We start from the raw sequence: 16,134 nt of genomic DNA, 5'->3' as shown, positions 1-16,134 counted from the left end.
CACAGAAGGAATGGTGAAACTAGACTTATCTTTCCCCCTGAGCAAGTCCTGCTCTTCTTTTTGTTGCCTTCTTTAAACATGATTTCCCCAATCTCTATCTTCTAAGATAATCATGGTACGGTGTCACTGGGCACTGGGGAGAGCTCCATTTTAACCTCCGACACTTCATGTGCTTGTGCTTAGATCTCCTGGACAAAGCATCAGATTTAAAAAATAAAGAATATGGCAAAGGGAAGGCCAAAGTGAGACATAGTAAAACAAATAAAAAAAAATAAAAATGGCCAATAAGTGCAGACTGCTCCTTTAACAGGCAACATGTAGCACTGAAGGAGTTTATTAGGCAACAAGTTAATCAGTATTTGGAAATAGCAATCATTCATTGTTTTATAGTATAACAAGTTAATATAAAGGAATAGTATGGAAGCAATAGTATCTGATTGTGCCCAAGATACAGGAGGATGTGACTTGCCAAGGTTACATAGACATGGCATTAAACACAGTCACATCAAAGGCCAAGGCATTTATCACTAGGACACAAGCAAGCACCAGACACGACTGACATGTATAGCTTGGTACCCGAGGGTTAAAATAGTGCTAATTCCATAATGAGCTCTCTTTACTCGCCTGCAATGACACAATAAAGAGAATGATTACCAAAAAAACGCCCTGAAACTGTTTGCCTTTATAACTGTAATTAACCTGCGGTGTGGCTCTCATACAACCTGCTTGATGAGATATTTGCACTTTAACAAAGTTCTTTTCCTCTGTCCGATTTAAAAGACATACCATTTTTTTTTTTTTTTAAGGCCTGTGGCGTGCTAGTTCTTTTGTAGATGGTATCAGGAGAGAGGGGTATAATTACATGCATTAGGCAGGGATCAATTCAAATACGCACAAAGCGATTGGTAATTTAAAACAAACTACCCTTTATAATATATTATAGGCTAAAGCAGTAAAATTCCGGGCATTACTGAAACCCCGCTCTCTGATTGATCAGAATTCCGGGCATTATTCATTCAGTGATGCCCGGAATTTTTGACAACTTGCCAACTCACCTCAAAGCAGAGATGCAGGGGCTTCCCGCTGAGAAAAAAACCAGCAAGTTTAAATCTTAACTGCAGCACCTCAGCTCCTCTCCTCACTGATCACACTGAACACGCAGCACAAGCAGCTTCTCTCCCCCTCTCTCTCACAGCTGCTAGCGCTGTCAGAAGCTGCTGTGTCCCAAATGGTAACTTTGTTGCTTGCAACAAAGTAATATTTCTCACCACATCTATTGCCTGTGCTACTGTAAGGTAATTTGTATTTCTTTTTATTTAGTTATAGTTCATATCACAGTCCCCCCACTTCTCTCCCACACACCCCCACCTCCATTCCCCCAATTCTCCCCCTTGCCCCTTTTCTCCCCTCACCTCTCCCCCCACACACCTCTCTCCCCTCACACACACCTCTCTCCCCCTCACACACCTCTCTCCCCCTCACACACCTCTCTCCCCCTCACACACCTCTCTCCCCCTCACACACCTCTCCCCCCTCACCTTTCCTCCACCCTCCCTCTCCCCCCCTCACCTCCCTCTTCCCCCCCCCCCCCCACCTCCCTCTCCACCTCCCTCCCACCCTCCCTCTCCACCCTCCCTCCCTCCCCTCCACCTCCCTCCTCCCCTCCACCTCCCTACCTCCCTCCCTCTCCACCTCCCTACCTCCCTCCCTCTCCACCTCCCTACCTCCCTCACCTCCCTACCTCCCTACCTCCCTCCCTCTCCACCTCCTACTCCTACCTCCCTACCTCCCTACCTCCCTCCCTCCCACCTCCCTACCTCCCTCCTCTCCACCTCCCTCCCTCCCTACCTCCCTACCTCCCTCCCTCTCCACCTCCCTACCTCCCTCCCTCTCCACCTCCCTCCCTCTCCACCTCCCTCCCTCTCCACCTCCCTCCCTACCTCCCTACCTCCCTCCCTCTCCACCTCCCTCCCTCTCACCTCCTCCCCTACCTCCCTACCTCCCTCCCTCTCACCTCCCTCCCTCTCCACCTCCCTCCCTACCTCCCTACCTCCCTCCCTCTCCACCTCCCTACCTCCCTCCCTCTCCACCTCCCTACCTCCCTCCCTCCCTACCTCCCTCCCTCCCTACCTCCCTCCCTCCCTACCTCCCTACCTCCCTACCTCCCTACCTCCCTCCCTCTCCACCTCCCTACCTCCCTACCTCCCTCCCTCTCCACCTCCCTACCTCCCTCCCTCTCCACCTCCCTACCTCCCTCCCTCTCCACCTCCCTACCTCCCTCCCTCTCCACCTCCCTACCTCCCTCCCTCTCCACCTCCCTACCTCCCTCCCTCTCCACCTCCCTACCTCCCTCCCTCTCCACCTCCCCACCTCCCTACCTCCCTCCCTCTCCACCTCCCCACCTCCCTCCCTCTCCACCTCCCTCCCTCTCCACCTCCCTCCCTCTCCACCTCTCCACCTCTCCACCTCTCCACCTCTCCACCTCTCCACCTCTCCACCTCCCTCCCTCTCCACCTCCCTCCCTCTCCACCTCCCTCCCTCTCCACCTCCCTCCCTCTCCACCTCCCTCCCTCTCCACCTCCCTCCCTCTCCACCTCCCTCCCTCTCCACCTCCCTCCCTCTCCACCTCCCTCCCTCTCCACCTCCCTCCCTCTCCACCTCCTCCCTCTCCACCTCCCTCCCTCTCACCTCCCTCCCTCTCCACCTCCCTCCCTCTCCACCTCCCTCCCTCTCCACCTCCCTCCCTCTCCACCTCCCTCCCTCTCCACCTCCCTCCCTCTCCACCTCCCTCCCTCTCCACCTCCCTCCCTCTCCACCTCCCTCTCCACCTCCCTCCCTCTCACCTCCCTCCCTCCCTCTCCACCTCCCTCCCTCCCTCTCCACCTCCCTCCCTCCCTCTCCACCTCCCTCCCTCTCCACCTCCCTCCCTCCCTCTCCACCTCCCTCCCTCCCTCTCCACCTCCCTCTTCCTCCCTCCCCACCCTCTCTTCCCCCCTAAACCTCTCTCTCCCACCCCTCAGCTCTCTCATCTTCTACTTTACTACTTTTTCCTACACAGGTATATACACTGATAAAAATCAATAACTACAAAAATGTATCTTTTTTTTATGAAAAATTTAAAAAAGCCTACATTTAGCCTATAATTAAGTAATAATCCCCTCAGAACAGGGCATTACTGGCCAATAATGCCCTGGCTGGGTTAAAGTCCCTCGGCTTCGCCTCGGGCCTTCAACTCTTCCAGCCAATCCAGCAGGGTCTAACTGCGGGGCCCCACTCAAGTGCTGGGCCTGACAAATGTCACAATGTGCTCCACTCTTACCCTGCATAAATTGCCACTCGCCCCGAATAAGGTTTGGGTAATCATATGTAGTACACTTACTATTTAATCTTTTCCCTTCTCAAGCATTTGTTATCATGAAACAGTACTTTGAACCGCTCTGACCATAAAGTGGTTAAGTGCATAAAACCTATGTTAATGTTTAAAAAAAAAAGGCATGACATTTAATACTTTGTTAATTTTTTTTAAATGTTTGCTTTCTTAAATTGGTTTATTAGCATATCAAATAGAGACCCAAAAGCTTTACTCAAAGCCAGTGCAGGTTGTTGTTGCACAGAATACAACATATATTTTGGTATGAGCTAGTTACTGTAAGTCCTCTACACTCCACTGAGACAGCACTAACACAAGTGACCAATGAGATACTCACAGCTAAATCTAAGGTGATAAGGGTAACCTGGGGGGGACCTGGCTAGATACTATAGCAACACAATTTTAAGTTTAATTCTCTTAAAGCAAAGCAACAACACAAACGAGAAGAGTGCCCGATTTGTTTATTTCAAACATGCCCACGTGTATAAAGACAGATTGGGGGTGTTACACCGTATAATTATAGAGTGTATACAAAAGCCCTTAGAGAAATAGAAGCAGCCAAAATACAGACTCTTGCTGCGTTTTTTTACATTGGGTTAGGTTGATTTAGTAAAATGATCAGACTCCTTCCCGCAGTTGGAAATTCTCGATCGTCATTTTTAGGGTCCCGTATTATCTCTATTAGTTAACAGAACGGTGCTTAAAGGTGATTACTTTATTTCTAGGCATGTTTATTTTCTGTGAAAGTGCCAGACTTGAAACCCCGCTATCAAGGTGCAATCCCACTTAGGAAAAGTGTAAACAAAATACGGCAGGGATAGGTTTATAGGTTAAAACTAGGTGGTTGATCCATCTAAAAAAAAAGAAAAGTATTTTTGATAGTCTCAAAATATTCCTTCGTTTGGCATTTACAACTGTAAATTGGATGATTGTCAGTCGTGTTTGCTCTACGCCTGTAACATGGCAATTATACTTCTAGATCCCCATTCACTGCTGGGGGGGGCAAATAGTGGGGAAAAAAACATAATATAATGCACAGATAAAGGACGACAAAATGTGCTCGTGTCAAAATTCTTTCAAAAACGATTTTAAAATATTGAAACTGATGAGGCATACGGTACATCCATTCGTTTTTGCCTATTAACCCATACTCCTGCCATTAGTGCAACTTGATCCTATGTGGGATTGCACTTCTAATCCATGGTGTGCTAAATGGTTTAGTGGTATAATACCACAGACCTTTTAGTTTCAGCGCACCTAAATACATCGAAACCATTTCCTTTTAATGACCATTTGTGCAACGTCCTCTACCACACACGGAACCAACACCTAAGGGCGACCAATAAGATACTCAATTTGTAACACTAGTTGTGTATCTTATCAAAGAAAAGTCATTTATTTTCCCCAGGAGTCAAAAGATCCCTTTAAGGATCTTAATTAAAAATGTATTTTTGACTGCCTAGTGGGACTATCCCTTGATCACTTGATCACTTGCCTGCCAAACGGCACAGGGGCATACAAATGAAGAAGTTAAATGGAGGTAAGCAGTGTGCAATGTGAATGCGCAACACTATTTTGCACATCAGCAATGAGCACTCCCGACAGCTGAAAAATAACACGGTCTTGTTGCCGGTTTAAAACTAGTCTGATGACTGCACCGTAATCTCTTTTCATAATCCTTGCTCCACTCTGCTCATCAGTCAATTGAAGTAGCTTTGGAGACAGGCATCATAATGAGAACTAATGGCATTAACTTTAATGTCCCTCAGGTGCTAGCCAGCGTATGCACTCATTCATTATAAACAAATCTGAAAGAGGGAGCTTTGTGGCCTGGGAAGATCAAAATCAAATATTCTGAAATTATGTGCATGTTCGGCCGATGCGATGTTTCACAGGCTGCAGATAAATAATGACCCATTTTCTATTATTAGTATGATTCTATGTAGACCGTTAAACCAGTGATCAAAATGCTCACGTATATTCAGTTTGCCTAACAGGAATTGATCATGCTGCAATGCACTTCATTCTCTCCTTCCTACACAACGTGGAACATTTATTGTAAGGGGCTGCCAAAAAGAGAGAATTCAAGTGATAAGTCAAACAAATGTGTTTAAACATCAGTTATTTATTGGGATTTTGAATTACTCGCATGCTTTTGGATCATTTCTGGTATGAAGCAGTAGCTCAGCAAGTAAAGACACCAACTCTGTAAACGACGACACTAAGGGCCTCATGCAGAGAGCAGCGCTAACAGGCAAAGCGGCATTTTTTGGCGAACTATAGCTTTAAAAAGGCACGTAATGGCGAGTTTATTAAAAAGCGCCATTTTTTTTTCTTTACAAATTTCGCCGCGCGGCTGGCGAGAACCTAAATCTTGCCAGCTTTAAAAAGGCCCTTATGCAGAAAGGCGCGATCGCCATCTAGTGGCTGTTCGCGCCAATAAAATGGCGTGAAATTCGACTATTAGCTCCGCCAACTAAAGTTGGCAAGAAACTGGAGCTCGCCGGCCATAGGGAAAAAAAAAAAACGCGATTTTTTTCTAAACCATTTTTGCCGCGCGCATCTCTCCCTTTTACACTCGCCACACGCATGCATGATATAAATTGCAGAATTTTCACCTTTCTGCATATGGATAAAAAAACTCGCCATTTTAGGTACATTTTATTTCCCTCTCCAATTTTTCCCAGCGCTGCTCTCTGCATGAGGCCCTAAGTTTGAATCAGGGGAACCAGGATCAATTCAATTCAATTCAATTCCTAGTGCCAGCCCCCTGTGGCCATGGGAAAGTCACTTTATCTCCTTGTGCACCAAAAATACACAGAGATTGTAGACTCATCTGGACAGGGACGGTCTGTAAAATTTGTACGTGGTACTTACAGCGTGCAATAATGCATTTGTGAAGCGCTGAGTCCTATTAGGTGAAAGGCAATATATGAAAGTTATTAAGTCCCATTGTACTGGCTCATTTTTCTTTTTCAAAAAGTGCCCATTCTTTCTCCTCTCACATCCCCCTCTCACACACCCCTCAGAAATCTGTTTTTGGCCTTCATTGTAATATTCTACATCTTGCTTTATAGGTCAGTGCTGATAACTAATTTTATAATTAACGATTCCAAAGCTGCAGTTATCAGGAATTAATGGTAGAAAAGATGGCACACGGCCGACTACTTTCACCTCTGAAACATCAATTTATATTGTCGAGTGCAGCATTAAAAATAACCTCAATTGCTCCTTTGTCCAAGGACCAACAAAAACATACTCGAACCTTGAGTTACAATCTCCCATCCAAGAGAAAGCCAATCAAGTAACCTTTCACTTCAATACTTCAATGCCTCTTGGAAAATTGTATTTATCACGGTTCTTAGATTTGGGCGCAAATTCAGGAAGTGCAGCGGTGTGATAGATCAAATCAGACCTCGTTCAATAAAGGATCTTCGTTCTAGACCAGTTGGACACTTCTAAAACATTTGTCCATGATCAATGACGACAGCGCTAACATTCTGAGAGGTCTCATGGTTGATTAAGCACTTCAGAATGTTCGTAATCAGATGGCCCCAAGTAGTGGAATATTTTATATTAACTACATGGGGATATTACTCTTTAGCAACGTTGTATTATTTCACAGGCCTGTTTTGTGGACAGTAGAAAATAAACAGCCAAGCCTCAAAAATACATAGAAAGCGCGTGCCGCCTGTGAACAGTAACAGGTTACCATTCAACATCAACAAGAATTTAAACAGGTTCTCTTTTTCTTGTAATAAATGTAATTATATATAGCAACTGCACACGAGGAGAGCTTGTTTTTGTCATTTGGCTCATTCCTTTCAGTCCTCGTGAAGCCTGTATGCACTTTATACACAGATCTAACTGTAACCACCTGTCAGGCTAGGTTTCTTGATGCCTGTCTTGGTAATGTTTCAAATCACTAATGGGTGCTTGGCAGCCCATTGTTTCAAAGTAGTTCCCTTTTCAATTACACACAGCTTTTAACATAATAAACAATGCAACGCACTTACCCTTCTAACCGGACGTCGGGTAAAGATCTGTTGAGTGCTATAATCTCACTTGCCATTAGATTGAATTGATTGATTTTGAACATTTCCTTCATCTTCTCTTGGTCCTCTTTAGGGAGGACAACAGGCTTCCCCATTTCTCCTGGGCCTTCATGTGGTTTCGGCATCATATCGGGACCTGGGATCAAAAAGAAAGGATGCATTGAACATAATGTAAATAGAGTCCATGAGCCCCGTCACCCTTGTATCACACATCCAATAATTTTTAATTCCTTAAAAAGTAAACAGAGTATTTTACAACAAAGGCTTAGGCTAGTTATAAAAAGATGGACCTCCCCCTCCAGGGACTAAGACACTGGCCTCATGGTAAATTGAAATTAAAGCAATAACCTCTCCCATCCCCCACAAGTCAATGTGAGTTTAACGCTTAGGTTTGTAAATTGCCCCTCGAACGGGTCCTGCTATTTTAGAAATAAGTTTTTATTTCTAGTGTTACAGTAGTAAGAACAGAATTCATCTTAATCTCCGACTACTGAGATTATGATAGTAAATTTAAGCCTGCAATGGGGTCTGGGGAGAGGTTAATTGTAACCCAATATTTCAAATGTTTTTATCTCCTGAACGAAGCATCAGATTAAAAATAAATAAATAAACAGTATAGGGAAGTGTAAGAAGAGCACTCCTAAAGAAGCAATGAAAATGCCAAAGAAATGTGGTCAGCACAGATTGCTGCTTTACCAGTATTGTTCGTGCTACACATCATTGTATTAGCCTCTAGCATTGGAGTTTACCATGGTACTTTATAGATTAAAGTGTGTTTGTCACTTTATCCATCAATACCTCATTGTGCCTAGTTTGCAACCACTTAACTTTGCCAATACAGAGTTGGTTCTCCAACTTTAACTCCAAATGAACTAAACAGCTGTCTCTTTGCGGATCCACATCTTACTTGTACCGAGCTCTGCTGTATAAAACGATTAAAATGCAGAAGGCTATTGCTCTAAGGTATCAATGTAATAATACAAATTAAAAAAAGGCTAGGATGCCAAGTAACAGGTCTACTGGATGCTCATTTGCAGGCCACTTTAAGCTGCAGTTTAGGGCTCTATCACTGTATGACGTAACAATGGGGTGAGTGAAGCAGGTTAGGAGACCTGTGCAAGACATGTGAACACCCTTATGGATACAGATGCAGTGTGTGACATTGTTTCTCCAGATAATAAAGCTGGTTTACCGCAGAATATATGTTAAGAGCTTTAGTAGGATTCAATGGCAGTGCTGGTGCCGAAAAATAACTGTATATATCTTGCCATGTCCCTCCGGAGGAAACAATGTCCACCTATCTATAGACATTGTTAAAATAATTACTTGAGTAGCTTGAACAGTGTGTAGATATATGCAATATAAGTGGGCATCTCAACAGGCTTTTACCTTCACTCAACAAGTGTTTGAGTGATTCATCTTGTTGTCCATGAATTTGTAGCAGTTACCAATAAAATATAGAAAAATACTATTTAAAAGCACTGGTGGATTCAAACAGGAGTCTCACGGCAAGGACTGCTACAATATATAATTTTAAACTCCTCTATTACACAAATGGAGTAGACTTTATATTTTTGGTAAAAAATCTCTGCCTTTGAAGTGGAAAAACCTAATGCCTCAGACATATACATATACACAGTACATATGTTTTTCCTCATGCATGTGTAAAGTAAATATAATAAAAAAAACACAAAAACCTAGTAGCGCAATACTGTATTGATAATTTGTCAATGATGATACAGTAAGTCAGGGTTTCCCAAACTTTTTTTTCCGTGACCCGGTTATTTTTGAACTTCTCCTTTGTGACCCACTAAAATTTTTATCGCCTATACTGGTCTATAGGGCCTGCACAGACACACACATAGCCACTGATATACACACACACACACACACACACACACACACACACACACAGCCACTGACACACGCAGCCACTGACACACGCAGCCACTGACACACACACAGCCACTGATACACACACACGCAGCCACTGACACACACACGCAGCCACACAGAGACACGGCTACACAAACACACACACTGATACACACACAGAGACACTGCTACACACACACAAACACACACACACACACACACACACACACTCGCTCTCCCCTATACGCACACAGACACAAACAGTGAATTACAGGCAATGACGGATGTGACTGACTGGAGGGGGGGCCAGGGACTGGGTGGGTGGGAAGAGGGGGGGGACTGGGTGGGTGGGAGGAGGGGGGGACTGGGTGGGTGGGAGGGGGGGGACTGGGTGGGTGGGTGAGGGGGACTCGGTGGGTGGGTGAGGGGGACTGGGACTGGGTGGGTGGGTGATAGGGGGGGGACTGGGTGGGTAGGGGGGGGACTGAGTGGGTGGGGGGGACTGGGTGGGTGGGGGAGGGGGATTGGGTGGGTGGGGGAGGGGGACTGGGTGGGAGGGGGGACAGGGACTAGGGTGGAGGGGGGACTGGGGGGGAGGACTGGGTGGGTGGGGGTGGGAGGGGGGACTGGGACTGGGGGGGAGGACTGGGTGGGTGGGGGTGGGAGGGGGTTCTGGGACTGGGGGGGAGGACTGGGTGGGAGGGGGGACTGGGGACTGGGTGGATGGGAGGGGGGACTGGGGACTGGGTGGATGGGAGGGGGGACTGGGGACTGGGTGGGTGGGAGGGGGGACTGGGTGGGTGGGAGGGGGGACTGGGTGGGTGGGGGGGGGGGGGGGACTGGGTGGGTGGGGGGGGACTGGGTGGGTGGGGAGAGGGGGGACTGGGGGGGAGGGGGGACTGGGTGGGTGGGGGGACTGGGACACTTGGGTGGGAGGCAGTGACTGGGTGGGTGTGTGGGAGACGGTGGGTGAGTGACTAGGTGGGTGGGAGACAGTGGGTGGGTGGGTGACAGTGACTGGGTGGGTGACAGTGACTTTGACAGTGACTGGGTGGGTGGGTGACAGTGACTGGGTGGGTGGGTGGGTGACAGTGACTGGGTTTGACAGTGGGTGGGTGGGTGACAGTGACTTGACAGTGACTGGGTGGGTGACAATGACTGGGTGGGTGAGTGAGTGAGTGACAGTGACTGGGTGGGTGACAGTGACTGGGTGGGTGACAATGACTGGGTGGGTGGGTGACAGTGACTGGGTGGGTGACAGTGACTGGGTTTGACAGTGACTGGGTGGGTGGGTGGATGACAGTGACTTGACAGTGACTGGGTGGGTGACAGTGACTGGGTGGGTGACAGTGACTGGGTGGGTGACAGTGACTGGGTGGGTGGGTGACAGTGACTGGGTGACAGTGACTTTGGGTGACAGTAACTGGGAGTTGACAGTGACTGGGTGGGTGACAGTGACTGGGTGGGTGACAGTGACTTTGACAGTGACTGGGTGGGGTGACTTACCTTTCCCTTGCCGCCGGACGCTTTCCCCTGCTGCCCCCGATATCCCCTGCTGCCACCGATATCCCCTGCTGCCACCGATATCCCCTGCTGCCCGGGACGGGAGGTGGGCTTGGGGGCACGGGAGGTGGGCTCGGGAGGGGGTGCCACGGGAGGTGAGCTCGGGAGGGGGTGCCACAGGAGGTGAGCTCGGGAGGGGGTGGCACGGGAGGTGAGCTCGGGAGGGGGTGGCACGGGAGGTGAGCTCGGGAGGGGGTGGCACGGGAGGTGAGCTCGGGAGGGGGTGGCACGGGAGGTGGGCTCGGGAGGGGGTGCCACGGGAGGTGAGCTCGGGAGGAGGTGCCACGGGAGGTGAGCTCTGGAAGCGGGTCGCGGGAGGAAGCGGGCCGCAGAGGACTTCCTCCTCCGTCCCACGTTGGGAGCTGGGGGGGAGGAAGGGAGCTGGGGGGGAGGAAGGGAGCGGGGGGGAGGAAGGGAGCGGGCCCTGCACATGCGCGCGGGACCGCGGGGGGAATCGCTGCCATTTTTTTTAACTCGAGCGGGGGGGGGGGGCGGGGGCGGACGGGAGACACCGCGCGGCCAGCCTCACTGCGACCCGGCAATTTTGGTGCCGTGGCCCGGTGCCGGGTCGCGACCCACCATTTGGGAAACGCTGCAGTAAGTAATACACTCGCTAGAATGATCTAGAAATATGCTCGGCGATGAAATTGAAGAAGCATCACTCCCTGGCACATACACACACACTCTACACCTACCCAATTTAAAAAGGCTGAATGTTTGTGTTAATATTGCTGCCACGAAACCTATGCCACCATTAAATATTAAAAAAAAAATGCCACAACTCGCTCATATATCAGGGATGTTTTCCTCATAAACAAGATAAAAATCAATAAGATTGAAGCTGTTTAACCCATTGCTGCAATTATTTCACTGCGGCACAATGAGGAACTACACCTTTTAAGGTTATTTTTCCTCCTACAGACTACGTAGTGTGTTACAGCAAGTAGAGCACAGCCATTGGAAATCTGCTATGAGAACTTAAGACAAGAGAAAATTAGGTGACGTGGAGAAAGTTTATCCTGTTTACCCGTTTCATAATCCAATTTGCTAAGCCACCGAGAACTCCTCCTTAAGCAAACCTTTAGAGTGGCAGTGTAACATGCTTACGTGTAAAGGCAGTTGCACATAAACCGCATTTGATTGAACCCTTTCAGTGCCCCTTGACGAACCCACTATGTCAGAGGGGCACGCGCAATTTTCTGAGGAGGGCACAGAACCAAGCCCCGCGCTCTTCACCACAACATTTAAATTGATTGCCAGGGGAGAGCACATGGCTTCTCTAAGGCCCAGGCCATGGTTAGTGCTTGCTTGCTCTCGCTTGCTGCTGCTTGCCACTGAGCCCCTACAGCCGCAATTAAAGCGGCTTTAGTAGGGGCTCGCGCATGCTTTCCCTTGCTTGCTGAGGCGCGCTTGAACAGAGCCGACAGTGAAATTTTAAATTCACGCGCTGACTCCGCTCACGTGACGCCTCAGCAACCAATGGAAGGAGAGCAGGGAAATGTGAATGTGGTACTTATTGTCTGGCGCCAGCGGAGTGAGTGAGTGAGAGTGTGCGTTGATGTGCGTGTGTGTGTTGATGTGTGGTGCTGTCAGCCTGTGGGAGATGGAGGGGGCTTGCGCTGCTGGGGGGGGGGGAGCTGGTGACATGCCTCCATCTGCCAGATTCCTGTGGCTGTCAGCCTTTGGGAGATGGAGGGGGCTTGCGCTGCCGGGGGGGGGGGGGGAAATGGGTGATGTGCCCTCTTTTGCCCCGTGTGTCTGTGTATGTATGTGCATGTGTGTGTGTGTGCGCATGTGTGTGCGTGTATATGTGCATGTGTGCGTGCGTGCATGTGTGTGCGTGCATGTGCGTGTACCAGTGTGTATGTGTGTGTGGTGTGTGATGTGTGCGCGAATATATTTATCAAAGTTGCACAATTTTAATAAATAATTTATTCTCACATGTCTTTTTTTTTAATTTTTAAAATATTATATAATACACACACACACACACACACACACACACACACACACACACACACACACGTTCCCCAGTGACACAAATACACAGACCACTTCAAAGTGACACACACACACAGTGATACCCGCCTCCCAAGCGCGCTTGCTGTCTCCTCTGCCAGGACAGCAAAAAGCTCCTGGTAGAGCGAGCGGCAAGCAAGCAAGAGCGAGAAGCAGCACCTAAGCGCTTACTATGTCCGAGGCCTAAGAGTCTCTTACTTTCTCTCAGGCTTCTCCCACTGCTCCTCCTGATCGCAACAACATGTTGCTATGACAACACGTCAAATGGCGCACCGTTGTCATGACATCGCAACGTCACAGAGATACCGTAGAGCAGGTAAAAAGGGCAGGGGATGCACCCCTGCACAACGTAATGGGGCCTGGTACTACAGGAGAGATTGCATTCCCAGCACGCACTCTGGAACGCAGTGAAACAGGAGTAACACATCTTCCATTTCCGTAATAAGTGATGTGCCGGCAATAACTCATTTCTTCCCCCCATCGCTGTGCCCGAGAATGTGTCGCACACACGGAAATACACTGGAAGACATCACAGCGGGGTGGGTAGCCACAGAGCACCGACAGGTTGTGGCGTTCCCGTGTTGACAGAGAGGTTAATCAGCAGTGCAGTAAAAAGGCGCCAGGAGTGAAGTTTTAGACCCTAAAGATTTTTCCAGCCGTTTTAATGAACAAAATTAGAAAAAACAACATACAAAATCATACTTTTTTGACAAACACAATAAATGGACCAGATGAAGAAGTAGAACAGAGCAACACCAGGGAGCCAATAAATCTATTATGGAGGAATATAATCGGATGATACATTTTTGGAATTAACCATCCGAGTGTGTGGTCTATTTTGTAGAGATTACATAAATCCTGTATACACCTTCAATTTTCATTCAAGAAAAGGCTTTGAATCTCAAATCAGGTCTTCCCAAGTTAACCAGCTTCATATCTGAATCCCGGCTACAAAAATGGGCCGAACTGGAGCAGAAATCCCCAGCAGTTTATAGAGGCAAACAACCTGCCATTTTCCAATTGGATTTTTTCCCTTCAGAAATTTGGTGCATTTTTGCATTAGTTTTGCCCCTCTTTTGCAGCTGGGAGACCGATACATCAGCCCCATAGTATATTTCTCCGTAGTTTTCAAGAGTGGCTACTGTAAAACATCTAAAATCTGCAGCGTTTATTACGTAGCCCCTCCCATGCAGGTGGCCGAGCAGGAAGCGCTGTGTACATGCTTCTGAGTGGGAGTAACAAGGACCCAAGTGTACTTACTGTATAAACTACAGCTCCTCTAAAAAGGTCTCCATACATCAAAAAGTAGTATTAAAAATGTCACCCTTCAAATGACCATGGCTGCCTCAAGGCTTTGCGTTTTCAGATTAATATTCTGCTCACCATCATGCACTGAAAGTTTATGGAGAGCAATAAGAGGCTCTTTACAGACATCAGGAGCCAGCAAAGTCGCTGGCCTACAAAAAAAAGCAGACTGGAGGGAAACATGCAAAGCAATTCCCAAGAATTCTTTACCTGCTACTGGTAGGTGTGCTGCTGGAATGGCTCATTTCAAGAATGACTGATTTGCTTGTGTTGAAAATATTCAAAACAGCTTAGCAATTTTGAGCTAAGCAATCAATCTATTTAATAATGCATTTTCAAAAGCAGGAGATTTTCCCAGCTACTTCGAGCAGAGGATGCAAGATTACCTGGCAGTGTACATGGTGCCTATGTTTCAAGATACAAGTTGTCATATACAAAATTCCTTGAAGCTGGAGGGCAAACCGAGATGAGCCTTTAAAAAGTTCCACAAAAAAGGCATAAAGGACTGCGCTGGTTTAACTTCCTAGCAACCAGGTACCCGCATTGTATCAATTTGCAATGTAGACTTCTCTAACACAGGATTTGTAGCAGCATATGGTGTTTATATTGACTATACATCGACTTGAAGGTGCAGTAAGTGGTCTTCCAAGATGTCCTCAACCTGGCAACGCCCCTTCCCCCATTTTCTTTTTAAATTAGAAACACAGGGGTTCCACAGAACTGGACCCAATTAAACAAAATGTGGGAGGAGGGAGCAGGATAATAAAAAAATATTTTAAAAAAAGTTTAAAACAAGCAGCCGGGATTGCGGTTTTCCTGTTCAGGGATTAAAATTCCTAATCCCATGCTGCTCCTCAAATTGAAACCAAGTATCTATGTAATTTCCAGGTCCTCACGGGATTCTGGTGTTTACTTTTTCATAAAAATAAGAATAAAAAAAACACTAGTGTTCACAATGGAAACAAAATTGGACACGCATTTGAATTTTGTCATGTCATTTCCAGTTTCAGTCAAAAGTGGAAGATGATCAGTCGGTGGTGTATTTTCTGTTAAAACCTAAAAACATATAAAAATTATATATACATACGGTACCCTCCCTTGTTTCCTCCCTGACAGTGGTCCCGTTGCGTGGGAGGGGTTAGTGAGCTGTCGGCCATGTTGTGGTTGGCGTGGCCACATATAGACTGTGTGAGACAGCGGCCATCTTGAGGTTGGCACAGCAGGAAGAGGAGATCCTGTCGTTCAGTATTCCCTCCGCGGACTGGAGACGCCATGGTCAGTCCTGACGGAGCCGGCAAAGGGAGAGGTAGTGTCAAGGGAGCTAGTCAAGCCCCACCAGGACTAGGCCAGACCCGTTCCCCCTAGGCCCCAGGTTGTATCCCCTACACGGTAGTGGATGTATTGAAGTGCTGGCCCAAAGTACGGGACTCACCCCTTAGTATACAGACGACTCAGCAGAGCAGACAGAACCGCAGCAGAGGATTCCCCAGGCCTGGCAGAATCGCCCACGCTGTGCTACTGGACGCATGGCGAGAAGGGGATTGTTTTGGAGGCCCTGCATCGCGGGACCACACTTGCCACCTGTCTACAAATCCCCTGGTGTACTCGAGTAGCCAGGAAGGTACCACCACATGCACCAGCACCACACCGGGAGGGACTATTTGGAAGGACCATCGGGTTTCAGGTGCCCAGGGCACCCTCCGTACTTTGGGAGACGGTTATTGTGATTGTGTATACTGTATTGCCGAGACTATGTGACCATAGTAAATAGGTTGTATATACACTTTGTTGTGATTGTGGTTATTGGAAGTATACTAAAGAGGTATACCGGTTCCCATGAGGGGCTATCCCACCAACACAGGGATCCTCGCGGATGGAGGTGCTGCACCAGCCACCCCAGACTCCCAGCACAGAGGCTTAGGCCCCTTGTGAGCCTAACAGGCAGCA

At 47.8% G+C, this 16,134-nt stretch overlaps 1 protein-coding gene across 2 annotated transcripts in view; it reads right to left on the bottom strand.

Moving 5' to 3' along the window:
• Window positions 1-16,134, bottom strand: part of GALNT1 (polypeptide N-acetylgalactosaminyltransferase 1) — a 242,526-nt gene that overhangs the window by 155,872 nt on the left and 70,520 nt on the right. For both annotated transcript variants that reach the window (XM_075586004.1, XM_075586003.1), the window contains exon 3: window positions 7,387-7,561. In XM_075586004.1, coding sequence (XP_075442119.1) covers window positions 7,387-7,561 — 175 coding nt within the window. The remainder of the gene's footprint in view (window positions 1-7,386; window positions 7,562-16,134) is intronic.

Source organism: Ascaphus truei, chromosome 2, assembly GCF_040206685.1.
Source record: "Ascaphus truei isolate aAscTru1 chromosome 2, aAscTru1.hap1, whole genome shotgun sequence".
In the NCBI taxonomy this organism is placed as follows: Eukaryota; Metazoa; Chordata; class Amphibia; order Anura; family Ascaphidae; genus Ascaphus; species Ascaphus truei.
Note: the sequence above shows the minus strand (reverse complement) of the source record. Positions and strands in the feature narration are given on the sequence as shown.